General features: G+C 32.8%; 1 protein-coding gene across 15 annotated transcripts in view; it reads right to left on the bottom strand.

Annotated features, from left to right (window-relative positions):
* CYRIB (CYFIP related Rac1 interactor B) overlaps positions 1-17115 on the bottom strand; it is a 203276-nt gene that overhangs the window by 10995 nt on the left and 175166 nt on the right. For all 15 annotated transcript variants that reach the window (XM_056823087.1, XM_056823090.1, XM_056823089.1 and 12 more), the window contains 6 exons: positions 14927-15032; positions 12002-12138; positions 9743-9820; positions 2741-2857; positions 1715-1794; positions 713-839 (listed from right to left, as the gene is read on the bottom strand). In XM_056823087.1, coding sequence (XP_056679065.1) covers positions 713-839; positions 1715-1794; positions 2741-2857; positions 9743-9820; positions 12002-12138; positions 14927-15032 — 645 coding nt within the window. The remainder of the gene's footprint in view (positions 1-712; positions 840-1714; positions 1795-2740; positions 2858-9742; positions 9821-12001; positions 12139-14926; positions 15033-17115) is intronic.

Genomic DNA, 17115 nt, shown 5'->3' with positions numbered 1-17115 from the left:
TTAGCACATATTAAAAGTTATAAGACTTGCTCAAGATCAAATAAGTGGCAGGTACCAGAACAGTGTTTAGGTCTGGTTTCCAAGATCAGTTCTTTCCCACTACACTCAGCTACTTAACAAGTGTAAAAAGCCCCTATTTTTATACTATAAACTGAATAGATAAACATTAAAAAATTTATATGTAGTCAATAAAACCGATATGCCAAAAATGTCCATAAAACCAATTATGAACAGTATATGGTAGATAAGTTTTCCACCAATGATACTGTAATCAAATTTCAAGGTCAAGTATCTTTATATTTTGTAATATCAATAAAGTATTAAAGATTTTACTTGACAGAGAATTGTTTTCTAGTTATATAGTTTAGTTTTTTTCCCAACTAATCAGAATGATCATTGTAAATGTATTTATCATAGTGATATTTTATATGAAACACACAATAACTCAAAGTCCATAAATGAAATCAGTCTTGTTACTGAACAAAATGAAACAATAAGGCAATAGTTATAAGCCATGCAACAAATTAAGCATTTTGAATTTTGAAAGTCACCAAATATACACCTCTAAGAAACAAAACAAAAAAACAAAACCTCAAGTCTACAATATTAAAAAGGGGCAGCAAAATCTCTAGCAACATGTACCTATGAAAATTAAGAACATCATGCAGCCAGGAAAATATTATTTGGGGTTAAAAAATGAAATATAACTTACATCAATTTTTGATGTTTTGGCAAATGCTCCCACTGGATGTACATGGTCATAGAGTATGATGACACCCACCATTACTCTCAGACAGAACGATACTGTCTCCTCATTTGTAAACCTGCTTCTATACTCCCTAGAATAAAAGAAGAAATACAAAGGGATGATTCAGCACAAGAAAAAATATACATATTTAAAACAAAAATAAATGATTTACCTAGTTTTTACATGGCCTTACTTCCCCAATCCAAAGTGTTTTAGTGATTCTCCAAAGAAGGGTGTTTAGGGAATCATTACTATCCTAGACATACTGGTTAAGAATTTATACAATAGATAACTCACCTTATCATATCTAATTTGGGCAGAAGCTTTAACCAGAGGTAAAATGGTGAAAAGGTTACCAAGCTTAATTATGTCTGTCAACTATGAGTAAATTTTAATGAAATATACCAATCAGTATCACACAAATTAAAGATTTGAATTTCCATTTTATATCATTCCAGTCCTCTCTTCCTCTTCCACATCCTCTGTTTTGAAATGATTTCTGGAAGATGTTATTCAGAGAGGAACAAGGAATAGAACAAACTTCTTGACTAAAGAAGTTTCTTGAAACACCAAAGAAATATAGCAGTGGTATGAGGGGAGTTCATTATTCCCACCAAGTAACAGAAATTAAAAGAAAGGAAAATCAAGAGAAATAAAAAAAGTTCCTTTGAGGAGCCAAATGACAGTGAAACAGTAGATACCATAAAGATCATTTTAGAAAAATGATTTCAAGAAGTTAAAATTGTCAACAGATCCTATAAACTTAACCATCTTTTATTTTTAGTTAAAGAAATTTCTAAAAACTATAAATTATATTTGTAATTAAGATTTTAACATGAAATGGTTATGCTTAAATTACTTCTCCTAAAGCTCCATAATGCCATTTATCCTATATAAAATATGAATCATCATAGAATTCTTATTAAAGAGGGAGGGTGGGGGAAGGGAAGGTTAATCAATACTTACGGTGTTTCAAGCATGACTCTGCATACACTAGCCATGGTGCTTAAACAATCTGTGGTATTTTCTATTGGTAAATTTTTATTCTGTGAAAGTTTGAAAAATGAAGAAAAAAGTCATAAGCAAAAGACAATTCTACAAACTCTAAAAAATATATTTAGAGCCTCAAAAATATATACACAAACAAAAACCCATTAGCAGTTTAAAACTTTTTCCAAGTTGATTCAATATTCAGCAGTCATGTACCTATGGTGTTCAAGACACTGTGCTGAGTACTGGTAAAGAAACATGGATAAATGGTATCAATCTTGGATTCCTGACTTCAAGGAATTTATGAACTCTTTCCCCTTTTTTTGTGGAGGGAAAGAAAAATCAGGCATCCTTTCCTGGTGAGGTCACATTTTAATTGAGTTTCAGAAGATAAGCCAGCAATTAAGTAATATAAAGGATACTTTATAGAATTCAGGAAAATAATAGTACAATAGGGAGGGGAGAAAAATTCAATATCAATATCAAGGGATATTACTCTCAAAAAAGAGGGGGAAAAAGGAGCGTAACCTGGTTCAAAATGGAAATAAATACCAAACAAAGTGGCAATTATAGAATGAGAAACAAATAAATAAAGCAGGCCATTTCATGATAAACACAAGAACACAAACTACAGGTAAAGCAAAGAACCGTCCAACTATCACAGAAAAAAATATGCAATTAAAATTATCAAATTATTCTTACTCTGACTGAGACATTACAATAGCAGAACTACAGTCCAAGACTATCTACAAGAAAGACTCCTATGACAAAAATATTCTTATCAATATCTATGGTAATTTAAAAACTGGAAACAAAACAAATTCCAAAGTTGGTGAAGTGATTTGTGCAAATACACATAACTGGAATAGAATATGGAAACAAGTCTCCTGAACCCCAGAACAGTATTTCTCTCACTGTACCTGGCTTGTACCTACTTCTGGAGCAAAACAATCAAATACAAATTTCTGAGGAAAAAATAAATGCTTCACACAATACACTTACCTCTGATACAAATTTTGTTGTGGCATCACTTAAAGTTTTCAACATTGGGGTGGCCTCAGCATAAAATAATGACATACGGTTTGCCAATTCATTATTGACTTCATTTTCTCCTTCTGCCTATGTAAAGGAAGAAATCATTTCATTCAATTTGTAAATTAAGTATAAAGGAACCTCAGAAGTCATCTAGTCTTAACTGAACAAGACAACTACAACTACAACTTTTGCTTGGAGACATCTAGTGAGGGGGAAGTAACTAATATAAAGCAGCTCATATGGCAATTCAGAATCCTTTGTACTTTTTCTTATTGCCTACACTCCAGTGAAAAGCTCTTAGTTTACTAATTTCCTTCCTAAAATGAGGTTTCCAAAGCTGAACACAGTACTACTGGCATGGTCTAACCACAGTAGATTCTAGTGGAACTATCATTTCTCAAAATGAGACACTAACCTAAAATTGTTTTAAACTTTCCTGGCTGACATATTGCACTACTGATTCATAATGATCTTAAAGCCCACTGAAATCCCTATAATCTTTTTTAGATGAATTATTGACTCTATACACTTCTCTCTGGTAGCTCATTCCACTCCTAGGCTATTCTACTCACTTGTCACATGATTACCCTTCTCCACACAATTTCTCTACTACCCAAACTCATCTCTCTCTTTGAGCCCCTTGCTATGTGTTCTTTTCCCCCCCAATATAATGTAAAGTTCCTCAAGGGCAAAAATTCATCTCTGTTTATATCTGTATCCCCAGTGTTTTAGCACAATTGATGGCACATCGTAATTGTGAATAGATTCCTGAAATGCTGAAAGTTTCTTGACTGTCTCTCTTAATTTACACCTACAAAGATAATATTTTTGGAACCAAAATGTAAGGTTTTATACATTATTTCACTTAAATTTAATTTTCTTATATTTGGCCCAATGTTACAGTCTGTGAAGATTATTTTGGATTCTGACTGCTATCAAATGTTACTAGTGTTATGATGCTATCTGAACTTTGTTCAAACCAATGACAAAAGTATTAAGCAGCACAGGGTAAACCAAACATTGATAAATAAAACACTTCCCTCAAAAACTCCTTCGAAGCTGACAACTTAATGACTACTTTTTTAATTAGTGAGCTCCAAAATGGTGTAATCTACATCTCTCCATATTTTTATAGTAGAATAAAAAAATGTATATCTGCAGCATTCCCATTATCTATCAATCTTGTACATGTAATCTTGTCATAAAAGGAAATTAAGTCAATCAGCCATAATCTGTTTGAATCTTTGAACTCAGTTTCCTTTATCTAGATGCTCACACCAGAGCTTACCAGTCCATGAGTACATTCTTCATTTTCTTTTCCTTTATAGAAAATCCTACATCACCTTCTACCAATGTCAAGTTTTGAATTTCTGAGAATGTATAGGATGATGATATCTGAATACTACTTTTAAGTTGCTAAAAATTCTTTGAATGTTTTCTTATTGATCCTCACAGTGACCATAAGGATATATGCTATTATTAATCCCAGTATACTTAAAAGCAATAAATAAAGGCTGGCTGTAAGCTATTATTATTGCAACAGAAAACAGTTTGACAGGGATTGTGTGACTTGTGGAGGGTCACACAGCTCCTAAGCATCCAAGGTAAGATCCAAACTAAAGTCTTCAAGACTCCAAGATTAAGGCTCTACTCACCAAGATCTTGCTGCATAGAGAAGTACCTACAAAAGATGGGCAACTAACAGTACTACTATTACTTCCTTAACTATCATGGTTGTCAAGTAAGTCCCTGTTAGCCATTTTTATCATTTCCTTTTATAGTCCAAAGATGTACTCTTTGAAAATGAAAAAGAGATGACAACAACATTACAATGACAACAATGATAGCTAGTAATTACATATGGCTTTAAGATTTGTAAAATGCTTTACAAATATCTCATTTAATGCAGTGGTGTGAGCTAAGTACTCCAATTTACAAATAAGAGCAGAGAAGTCTTGTACTCTTTGTTCTGAGTTATTATTACCCATTTATCTCAAGAAATAGTTGTACCTATCTTTTCTTTGGATCTTTCTCTTTTGTCCAATATAACTAAAAAACTTCTTGTTAATGGATACTTTATACCTTCAGCTCATCACAGGTTGATTGCTCCAAATACTATTCTTACAGGAATATATTCATCTAACACTTATGCTTGTTTTCATCTTCTGCTTGTATTGTTCAGTTTGTATCTCATCTACCAAGTTTCAGGAAAACTACATGGTTAAATATGGAACCTTTGGTGCCTTTAGTCATAGGATATGGCTTTTTATTACTGGTACCTTTCCTGAATTATTTTTGCTATTAATCTTTACAGATCTACCTTCTTACTTGTCTATCTTTATTCGTCCAGTTCCTCCATCCTTCACTTACTATCTTCTACCCTCTAGATCCTTCATCTGATCTTTCCCTCATCTTATCTTCTGCCTCTTCCTCTGCCCTTCTGATTCACCTCTTCTTGCTTTCATCTCCTCTTCCTTCTAAAGTAGAAAGTGAGATGTACTCTCATTGAATATACCCATCAATTTTGAAAAACATCTTGTTTGTTGAAATCACTATATTTTCTGACTGGGTCAAAATTTATTAAAGAATAACACCACATCTTTACAACTATCCAAATCCCATCTTTGTTACTTAATAACTGTGTGACTGAACAAATTGCTTACCTTCTCAGTGTTCCAGGCAACTCTCTAGGGATTCTAATTTGTAGAGCCTGGCCTGAATTGGCAGAGGTAGAGGAAAATTACACCTCCCAAAAGAACTCCTGATGCTAATAAAATCATTGAGGAGAGGGGAGGAGATTTATCAGTATGATCATCTTGTCCTCAAAAATTCCTTTTAAAGTGTATCTGAGGAATGCAGATCAACATATGTAATTTATATGGGTTTTTCTTTGGAGGTTTTGGTTTTATATGATTATTCTCTTACAAAAACGTTCAATATGGAAATATGTTTTGTGTATAACCCAGATCGAATTGTTTTGCCAGCTCCAGGAGGAGACAATTAGAATCATATCATTTTGGAAAACTTATGTGGAAATTTGTTGTTATATATAATTTGGAAAATATCTTTATAATTAAAAAAATGACAGGGGGGGGGGCGTTGGAGGGGGGAGAAGAGATGGAGTATATCTGACCAGAGGAAAGAAAGAGTAAACAAATTACTTGGGAGAGGCTGGTGTGCTTGGACTATCATTTCTTTTTAAAAATACAATACAATAAAGAATAACAGATTAAAAAATGTTATGGCAAATACAACAGATTAAGACTTAACAAACTGTCATAACACACGCTTTTGTTCTCCCCCACCTTAAAATACAACTTAAATCCTTCACAACCTGATCCCAAAAATATTTAGGCTTTCCTCTTGCTCCAGTGGTTCCCTATTTCTATGATCAAATATAAAATCTCATATGGCTTTTAAAAACTTTCATAACCTGACCCCTTCTCCTTCCACTCTTTCCAGGTATCTCATACTTTACTCCCATCTACACACTCCACAATCCAGTAACACTGGCTTCCTCAATGTTCCTAACAGAAGACACTTCATTCTCTGGACTCTAGGTATTTTAAGTGGCTGTCGTCCATGCCTAGAATGCTTTCTCCTCATCTCAACCTCTTGAAGTCCCTGGCTTCCTTCAAGTCTCAGGTAAAATTATACCTTTCTTCTAATTTATCCTGTAATATCTTGTTTTATATAATTGCTTTTATGTTGTGCTTATTATGTGTTCCTTGCGTACAAGGGCTTTATTTGCATCCCCAGAATTTGGCAAACTGCCTAGCACACAGAAAACACTTAATAAATGCTTGTTCAGTTGTCTTTATTTTCTCACTCCATCATACTCCATGCTAATTACATTATCTTTATGCTGATAATGACAGACCTAAATATCCAGCCCTAGAATTTCCCCCAAGCTCCCATTCCACATCACCAATGACTACTTTGGCATTACCAAATGGATTTTTTGTAGACATCTCAAATAGAATCATTTTCTCCCTTAAATCCAATGCCCTTCCAAATTTTTTTTTATTTCTTCCATAGATACCCACTATTCTTCCAGTCTCCTAGGTTCATAATCTCAATACTATCCTTGATTCCTCACCCAGTATATTCATTTGGTAACCAGATCATGTTTCCTCTAATCTCCATAACACCATTGCACGAGATCACTTTTCTCTACTCATATGGCCACCACAATGGTTCAAACTCTCAAAACCTCTTATCTAGACAATTAGTTCTCCTAATAAGTCCCTCTGCCTCAACTCTCTCCCTCTTTCTAATGCATGTAATCATTCATATAATTGCCAGTGTGATTTCTCAAAACACAAGTCTAACATTGTAACTTCCCAAATCATAAATCTCAATATCTCCCTATTGTTTTTAAGATCAAATGTAAAATCCCTCTATATAGCTTAATAAGCCCTTTACGATGTGGCCCTAATTTACCTTTCCAGCCTTATTTTAGATTGCTCTCCTTTCTGTGACCCTATAACCTTCTCACAGCTCCTCATATTTCTGTCTCAGTGCTGGCTATCCTTCGGATGTAGAATGCCCCTCTCACTTTTACCTCTTACAATCTTTTGCTTCCTTCAACACTTGGTTCAAGTGCTACATTCTACTCAAAATCTTCATGATCTCCCCAGTTTTCAGAGCCTTCTCCTTCAAAATTCACCTGTATTTATTTTATACATGTTCTGTGTGTATTTTCTGTATATTATTCTGTATATTATCATTTCTGTATACTTTTGTCTCCTCTGAAAGAATGTAAACATCTTCAGGGTAGAAAATTCATTTTTTGCATTTTTCACACCTAACACAGTTCCTAGAACATAATAAGCAATTATTAAAAGCTTGCTGATTATTATTTAAACTGGGCCTTCACTGCTACTCTGGAATCTTTTATTTTTTTCACCTATAGACTCTCTTTCACATTCTCTATATGATAAATCTCCTAGTCCTCTCACTTTTAAGTCCATCTATATGTATGTGTTCTCATTATCTCTCTCTCTCTCTCTCTCTCTCTCTCTCACACACACACACACACACACACACACACACACACACACAATCCGTCCCCCGGTACTTTAATAAAATATAACCTCTACAGGAATGACTGTCACATCTTTATATTTGCACCTGTGGACCCAGACTACGTCCTAAAAAAAAATTTAATAAACACGTTTTAAAAATGAATAAATTTATTGAGATCAAAACAATCTGATGAGAACTTCAAATCCCCTCTTCCTCCTCATCTCAAAATCCCTGGTCTTTTAGCCAACATCTATACCTTTCTTTTTTCACACTTTGAAAGGGGCAGTTACCTTTCTTAATGAGGAAACCAATTGCATGCCTACTAGAAACTCCCTGTATCAAATATTCTTTTTCTTTCTAAATGAACAATGTTTAATTTCATTCAATAAATGAAATGAAAGCTACTCCCTTGATTCCTATGATACTCTTCTATTTCTCCTCCTATATCTCTTACTGCTTCTCCTCTGTATCCTTTAGTAGCCAGTCTTCCTCCTCTTCTTTTGACTTTATATTTTAGGAATTTCATATTACCACTCTTAGAGTGTTCATCTCACCTAATGGCATTCTAGGTGCTATTTTTCAAGGCTCAGCTCAACTATTACCTCTTCTTTGAAACCTCCATATTTTCCTCAACTGGAAGTGGCTTCCCCTCATCTCTTCTCATAGCACTTTGTGATCTTATGTGCTTATACTTTAGCCTATTGTGAAGATTGGATTTGGCTCTCTCCTGATGGTAACAATGAAGGAATTTAGCTCTTCCTTGATTGTGAAGATTAAATTGTAATCCCTTTCTGTTTTTAGATTTTAATCCCCAAAGTGTAAAGCACAGTACTTAAGAGTATGGAGATCTACCCATTTTGGATTTTAACCACAAAAAGGTGTGAACATCCATTTCATACATGGAGTGGGAGGTCTGTGACCCATGTGTGAAAGAGTGGGCAGTCCTGCAGTGGAGCATCAGCTGTGATTGGTAGACATAAAAATTTAGGGGAAGTGACACAAGAGAAAAAGGTCTTTAAAAGTGGAAACAGAGACATTTGAAGGGAGGCACTTGGAGTGAAGAGAGTCACTTGGAGTGGAGCCTGCTGGATGGAGTTGAAGCTGATAATCTGCTGATTGAACTGACAAGTGGCGAGTATAAAGGCTGACTTTTAGTCATTCATTTTTGGGAGTTAGTAATTAAATTCCTGGCGGCCAATTAAATATATTCAGTCCAATCATAAAACTAACACTATATATCTACTCTGCCTTTTTATTTTTCCATAGCACTTAAAAAAGCATGTAGCATACAATATATATTTAAGTGTGTATTCAATAAGTGAATATTATTTAAAGGTGAGGACACTAGTTTCAATTTATTAATGCTTAAATATCTGTTATACCAAAAGTACTGAAAATGATTCATGAAAGCATAAAAGGAAAAGGAGAACATTTTCCTTATTTTTCTAGTTCTAGAAAAGGGTGTTTTTAGTTTTTATAGATGGGGAAGGTTGAACACAAAATTAAAATGAAAAATTGGTGACTAGACAGAGAATGTATGTCAGTCTACAATGCCTTATTCTGCCTTAATACCACTGGTGTTGTTCCTTTCTCATATCAGTCTGTCTCTATTAGTTCTGAAGCCTGTGACACAGATGTTGTTATTGATCTCTCTCTACATTATGTAAAGAATTTTTATCATCTCAAAAAAAACTGTTATGTTAATATAAAATTATACTATTATTGAATTATTAATGAAAATTCAAATTATAGGAACCAAGAGGAATAGTAGATGGACATTAGGTCCTAGACATAACAGAACATATGTTTAGTGTGTCATTCTTCTCACCACAGCTGTTGCTGCTCAAAACTATCATCACTATGAAACCTTATTTAAAAAAACAAAACCAAAAAAAAAAAACCAAGTAGCTGGTCTCACACCCTTTTCCAAATAGGACTTACTGGAACATTATTGATCCTCATACGACTCAGTGTTCTTCTGTAATAGCTGAAATCATTCTGTATAGCAGGATTTGTCATCTAGAATACAAAGTTACATTAATAAATATATGCAAGTTTTCATATAGCAAATGTTAACCTAATGACTTGCTGAAAAATTACTAGATAACTTGTGATATTGCCTAAAAAAACAGTTTATTATACCTAGGTTCAACACCTCTCCTTCCTCCAAAACTTTTATACATAAAATTAGAAAAACAAATAGGGCAATCTTCTAGTCAAAAGCCCTCTATTGTCCTAAAATTGACTTATCTTTAGAAAGTCAAATCATGACTACATCATACCTTCCTTCTTCCCTATTTAACTAAAATTTAGTAGGACTTAAATTAGCATTACAGCCAAATTCCAAGGGATATATATTATGGGTTTATTAAGCTTAGTACACTTAAGTTCAAATAAACTAAATCTCTCAAATTGGGACTCAAGATCACTCTCTGATAGGAGGGAGACATTGTACTGAGTAGCAAATTATTGAGTTGATAACTTATGTCAGACGTCAGCAAGGTGTTAGTACATTTATTCCACTTATAGGAATCTGGCACAGTGGCTAAAAAAGTAATGAATTTGTAGTCAATGGATTTGAATTTGAGCTAAATTTGCCTCTTGCTCCCACAGTGTGACCTTGAGAATATCATCCATCTGACTTCTAAATTAGTTTTCACATATGGAAATTAAATGTTTGTGTTTCATAACTTGTAATTACATGGTACTCTAAAGTTTGTAACATGTTCTACCTACATTATCTCCTCTGAACCTCCCTCATTTAAGCTACAACCACCCTATTTGACATATGAATCTGAACCTGAGAAGTTATGTGAAACATAATCTAGTTTCACAGAGCTACTAAATGATGCAGAGGGGATTAGAACCCAGGGTATTATTGACCCCCAATTCTAGAGCTATTATCTTGAAGTTATTTCAAAGATCTAAATCTCTGATCATAGGTGCATATTCAAATTATTTTGTATTTTAAAGTCATAAAGGGTATATTGGTCCTCCTGCTGTGTAGGTTTTCAATTAGGAACCCCTACTGTGCTGTTTGGCAATTAGAAGGCAGTGGCTATATAGAAAAATGTGGTTTTAAAACACGATGTACCTGGGAACTATATCTGTGAAATTAGAATTTGTTAACTTAAAACTATGATTCCCAGAACCCCATTCACTTCCTGTCATTACATGCTGAGGTAGACAGGATATAAATTGGGTGGAGTTCCATTTCTAGCCCTCTCTTCCTTCCTGTTGGCAGCTTTGGTGGAGTGGGCATTTTGAGCAGGTAGAAAACTTAGTCACGTGGTTCTATTTTGTCAGATAATAAAACTTTAAAATATAAAACTTGAAGTATTAGATCTTAATTTAACTCTTACATAACAATTTTAAGGGAACAGCATTGCCTAACTGCACGATGGAACTGCTTACCATTACATTATTGGATTTTTTGAGCTTCATACCATTAGTAGTGAGGACAATACTGTTATTGTTACTGGTAAAGATAGTACTCTCCTACATCTTCAACCAATTGAAAGAATTGAAACTACGGCAAATAAGATTTAATGAATTAACCTTAAAAGTGAATTACCTGGAGTCTATAATACAGAATTATGAGACAGAGAAAAATAGTACTGAGAAATAAGAAAGCAACATTGTAACATTTCTGCCATTAACATTCTTGGCTATTCCTATATTGTTACATTTCCTCCAAAAATACTGGCTATGTGACCCTAGTCAGGTGAATTAACTTTTCAGCAGCTAGACTACATTCTAAGACACGTTGCCAAATAGTTGCTAACATACATTGGTAGAAGGAGTTTCCTCAAACTTCTGCCAATGAAATAATTTAGAGATGAAAAAATGGAAAAGTAAACATATAGATACATGCATATATCCATACATTCACATATTCAAGAGAAAATTAATTTGCAAATGACAAAATATATTGAGGTCAAATGCAGAAATTGTGTGACTTAACTTTGGTCACATATTTCTTTCAGAAATATCACTAAAATTTTACCAGCCTTTTTTTTTTTTGCTTAGGCTCACTGATCCTGCTTACTACATTTTCATTTATATTTGGGTCCCAGATTCATGACAAAAAAAAAAGAATTTTAGAAATGCCTTTTAGGAATATATTATTTGTGCATGTTCACAGATTTTTCAATAAAATAACTTAATTTAACAACATTCACAAAAAAGCAAAAATTCTACCTTGAGTTCATCAAATCGGAGTGTGAAATGAAGAATCTCTGCAAACTGCTTAGCAAGAGCCTGCTCTCGCTCTAGGTGCTGTGTTGGAGAATATGGGGTACTTGTCAAAGCTCCCAGAAGACCTCGCAATGCTGCCTCTTAAGAAATTAAAAATATGGAAATTTCTTTGTATTTTTTGGACATTAACCAATGAAAAATGTAATAAATAATTGTGTTTCAAGAAGTCTCTCCCTCTCTCAAGTTAAGGTACCTTTTAAAAATACATATTAGCAAGAAAGAAAAGATTTATGTAAAAAAAAATTTAATGAAAAGTCAAGTATTCACTTAAAATAAGTTGTTGACTTGAATATTAAAAATTACATCAGAAATGGGATATTTGCACATTTAAAAAACAGCTGATTTAACTTCAAATGAGTTGATTTAACAGCTGAGTTGTGAAACAAATGAGTTGATTTAACTTCTGAAATTCTATACACTAAATAACAAAGAAAATATTAAACATATTGACTAAAATACATATACACAAAATAAAGTTTATCTCAAAGTAATACTTAAAAACAACCTAAAAACATGGTCTTTGTATATTTACATATTGTGATCAAAATATTGGGAGTTCTTATGCAGTTACAGTGTCTACACAAATTGAAATAAGCACATTCAAAGTTTAGATAGCAATTGATATCATAGCTTAAAGCATCATGAGATTTCCAAGACAAACTATGCAAAAATATTTTTCATAAGCATATATTGGTATGGAAAGATTCAGATAATAAATTTGTTACTTTTTTCTTTTTACCAAAAAAAATTGTCTTCAACTACTTAATGAAAGGAAAAGATAGCTTTTCTTATCAACTTTTTTTCAGAACTATATTCAATCTGAGTTATTCAATAATTAGTATATATAGTATAAATAAGTAAATCAATTTAAAGTGTTACAGTTTTAAAATATCAGGTGAACAAATATCACAGCCTTGTCTTCTACAAGAGTAAGTAATAATTATCAAAATACTGATTTACTTTAGTTACCACACATATTTTATCTAAACAAAGACCCAGAAATTAACCAGGTCAGATAGGATAGGAAAATAAAAATTTATTGTTTTTTGACCAAATGTGTGATTTCAGTGATGTAAGAGTTCTGAACAATACTAATGCAAGTGATCACTTTCTCTGCAATTTATAGCTTTAGAGAGTTAATTGAGACACTGGGAGGTTACATGAGTTGCCTATGATCATAGAGGCAGGACTAGAATACAGGTATTTCTGACGCCAAAGCTGCTCTCTACAAACTATAATACCAAGTTGCCCCCCTAAAGAACCCAACACTATGACTAAATTAAAATCATATCAATAAATGGCAACTGTAGAAATATATGACAATGCTTATACAATGTTACCTACTTTGTGAAGTTATAAAATCCATAATTATTTAGTGAGTAGTGTGCTGATTAAAAGTTTCCCATTAAGTCCTTCAAACTGTTTTTCAAATTTTAATAGCCATGTACATCAGCCTTGTGCCCATCAGTCAACTAAAGAATATTTCCTAGTTAAGGAGCATAGCTAGTAGGTAACTTTAAAATTAAAAGAATAATGCCCTATAAATATCTATTTCAAAAACAGCTGCTTTCTAATCACTTTATTGATAAAGCTAACACACTGGAAATCCTGTTAAGGATGACACTTAGCTCTGCAATTCTTAATTCCAAAAAGGAAAATGAATAGAAAACATGGATTCCCAATAAAGCTTAGTTCATTATTCAATGATGGATTCCAGGTGCTCAAGCTGAAGGTATCTAAGGACATATTTTATGTTTTAATGGCATGTAAATCCAATTTAAAGTAGCATAGTGTTTGGAAATGTCAGAAGTATAATATGCAGCAATCAAAGGCTTAGTAAACTCAGATTTCAGTAGTGAAAATATTAGAATACAGAAAATACTAGAGATGTGATATGAATTAATTTCATATTTTAAGAGCAAATGGCATAAAATGACTTAACACTTTAAAGTTCAGGAAAATATCATTTTACTATTCTTATTATACTTAAGACAAATATTTACCTCCATCTCTCACCTTCACCATTATTCTATTTATATTCAATGTTTCAACAAACTGCTCTATATTAAAAAGGAGAAATAGTAATCCTCCAATCTTCTGAATTGAAATAATTTTTAAATTGCATCTCATATTTAATGTATAATCCGTTTATTAAGGTTACTATCATTTAAAATTTACATATGTGTTGAATATTTTCCTTTCTATTCCCTCATTTATATAGTTACTTCTTCAAAATAATACCTCTTAAATTATCAACTCTCTCCAAATGGAAAAGGATTTCAAGAGAAATGGTCCATGATGACATTCAATGCCTTGTAGACTAAGAAAAGATAGAATCAAAAGAACTGTCTTTTTGTCTCCCCACCTTGGTAAATCTTCATAATAATACAGGGCAAGAAAAATAAAATGTCTCAGTTTTAGACTCACAATTCATTGTAAAATCCAGTATGCTTGGACTAAGCAATCTCAGTAATGATTCTGACATAAGTTTCGATAATACAGAGTTAACCAAAGACCAATCCCCTTGGATGAAAGAACTGTAATAATCTGGCAGAAAAAGGTGACATCTTATGAACCTGCCACAATGTAACCTCTTTTAGCTTGCATATAATTCTAAGGTGAAGCCTTGTTAGAGGAATTAAGATAAAGTGTTCTTAAGCAAATTACATTTTTTCATCTAGGTGTTTTAAGAGAATTAGTAATTAACAAAGGTGAGGTTGATAAAAGAGACTACACTGTATTAAAATTTTCTTAATATGAAAACATACAAAATTACCAATTTCAATTTTAAGAGCTCCACTTAACATCTTTAATGATAACTATTTTCCTTATTATTATGCTTATGTATTTACCATGATTTCAACTTACCTAACCTCTGAGAAAATTCATAAAATTTCTTTAGTTTGCCTACAAGGGGAATAACTGCACCCCATGCCTTCTCTTGCAACTTCTCATCAGCTGGATGCTGTATTGCCTTCAAAATTGAAAACAAAACAGAAAAAAGTTAGACCAAAAAAAAAAAGGAAAGAAAGCTCTACACTGTCCTCTTGAATTCAAGAACAGCACATAATTACCCACAAACATCAAATAGAGAACAGAAAGAAAACTGGACTTCCACTGACTAGAGAGATCTGGATACAAATTTCATCTCAGTCACTTAATCTATCCATCCCTGGCCAAGTCATTTAATTATGTAATTCTCTTCATCTATAAAATAGGCACATCACAACTCTTATTAAGATCAGATGAAAGAATGTGTAAAAAGCTTGGCAAACGTTAAAGAACTATCTACAAATCAGTTATTATTATAAAAGAGATTTACCAACCCTCCAGATATCCTTTATAGCAGTCATTTTCAAAATTTATGTAGTAATACCCTTTCCATTTGGAGTAAAAATGAGTCCATTTTTCATTAAATAATCTGTGTAAATAATTTTCTTAGCTCATATTCTATTTAAAATTTATTACAATTTTACAAACACAAAAAACAATTTCAAATAAAATAAAAACAGGTGGTTTTTCATAAAATTCTCGCAATGTGCATATTTATAGTTTATAATACTATAGTCATTTTTATTAATGTGGTGGTGGAGTATGTTTTCAACACTTTCTCAAAAGTAATATTAATGACATTTGTACTCAACATTCTTTTTCATTCAGTAAGATATTTTTATAAGTTATAGAAGAACTACTTTTTCATATAAATAAGTCATTAAAATTAATAAAACTTCTACAGGCTACTAAACTAAAAAATGCTTTTTTACAGTCAAAACACATTAAAAATTTAAACTTCAAATCCTTTTTTCAATATATCAAAGTCAAGACTAAGAGCCAATTTTGTTCAAATAAAGACTATTTAATGTTCCTTGTCTATGTCTTTAAAATAAACTGACAAATGTTTCTTTAGAACAGCCAACGTTAAATGAGGATTTACTTTCTTCTATTTTGCAAGATACAATTTTAAATGCCAAAAATAATTCGTAAATTATATGTACCTCAAACTTTTGCATAAATGCAGTCATTAGATCTTTAGGGATTAACATACAAAACTTAAGAATCTTGTGCTAATTTCTACAAAGCAGTAAACTTTATCAAAAGAATCTCTATATTACTGTTTCAGGAGGAAATAATGTTTATATCTCTAAGAATTAGAAATTTCTCCATTTAGTTCAAATATCTTTTAAAGTACCTTACTTGATACAAGAAACTGAGTTCATTTCATAATATATTAGTGGCACCATCCTTTCATTCTCATAATTTCTTACAATGACTTCTGAACTTATTCTACTGAAATGACTCTCTCCAAAAATACTAAATATCTCTTCAGTTATCAGGTCAGTCCAATGACCACTTTTTTCAATCCTCATTTTCAGTGACCTCTCTCCCTGCAACCTCTAATGTTAATTTTTGATCACTCTTCACATTCTCTTCTAAGTTTTCCTCTAACTATAGGTGTCCCTCAGGGTTCTGAACTGGGAACCTTGTCTCTTCTTTTATGCTATTTCACTTGGTGTTTCACCAACTCCCATGGATTTAGGTACCATCTCTATGCTCATTATTCTCAAATCTGCCTATCTTGCCCTAAACCACTCACAGAATTCCATGATCACATCTCCAATTGCCATTCAGACATCTTGAATTGTCTATAAAGCAGACTCACTATGTCCAAAACAGAACTCAATTATCTTTACCCCTAAACCCTCCACAACTCCTACCTTCACTATTACCGTAAAGATCAATGGCATCCTGCCAGACCTTCAGGCTCACAATATAAGAGCTATTCTAGCTGTCCCACTATCTCTAACACCCCATATATCCAAGCTATTGCTAAGGCTTATAAATTTCATCTTTTCAACCCCTTTCAAATACACCCCCTTTTCTCTCACTTCACTCCTGAATTATTACAATAACCACCTGGTCAGTCTGCTTGTCTCAAGTCTCACCTCATTCCAATCTAGCCTCCATTAGGCAATCAAAAAGGTCCAATTATGACATTCAATAAACTTCAGTGACATCCTACTACCATCTCCAGGATCAAATACAAAATGCTCTTTTTG

This window comes from Monodelphis domestica, chromosome 3 (genome assembly GCF_027887165.1).
Source record: "Monodelphis domestica isolate mMonDom1 chromosome 3, mMonDom1.pri, whole genome shotgun sequence".
NCBI classification, from domain to species: domain Eukaryota; kingdom Metazoa; phylum Chordata; class Mammalia; order Didelphimorphia; family Didelphidae; genus Monodelphis; species Monodelphis domestica.
The sequence above is the reverse complement of the archived record's forward strand: the minus strand, read 5'-3'. Positions and strand labels throughout refer to the sequence as shown.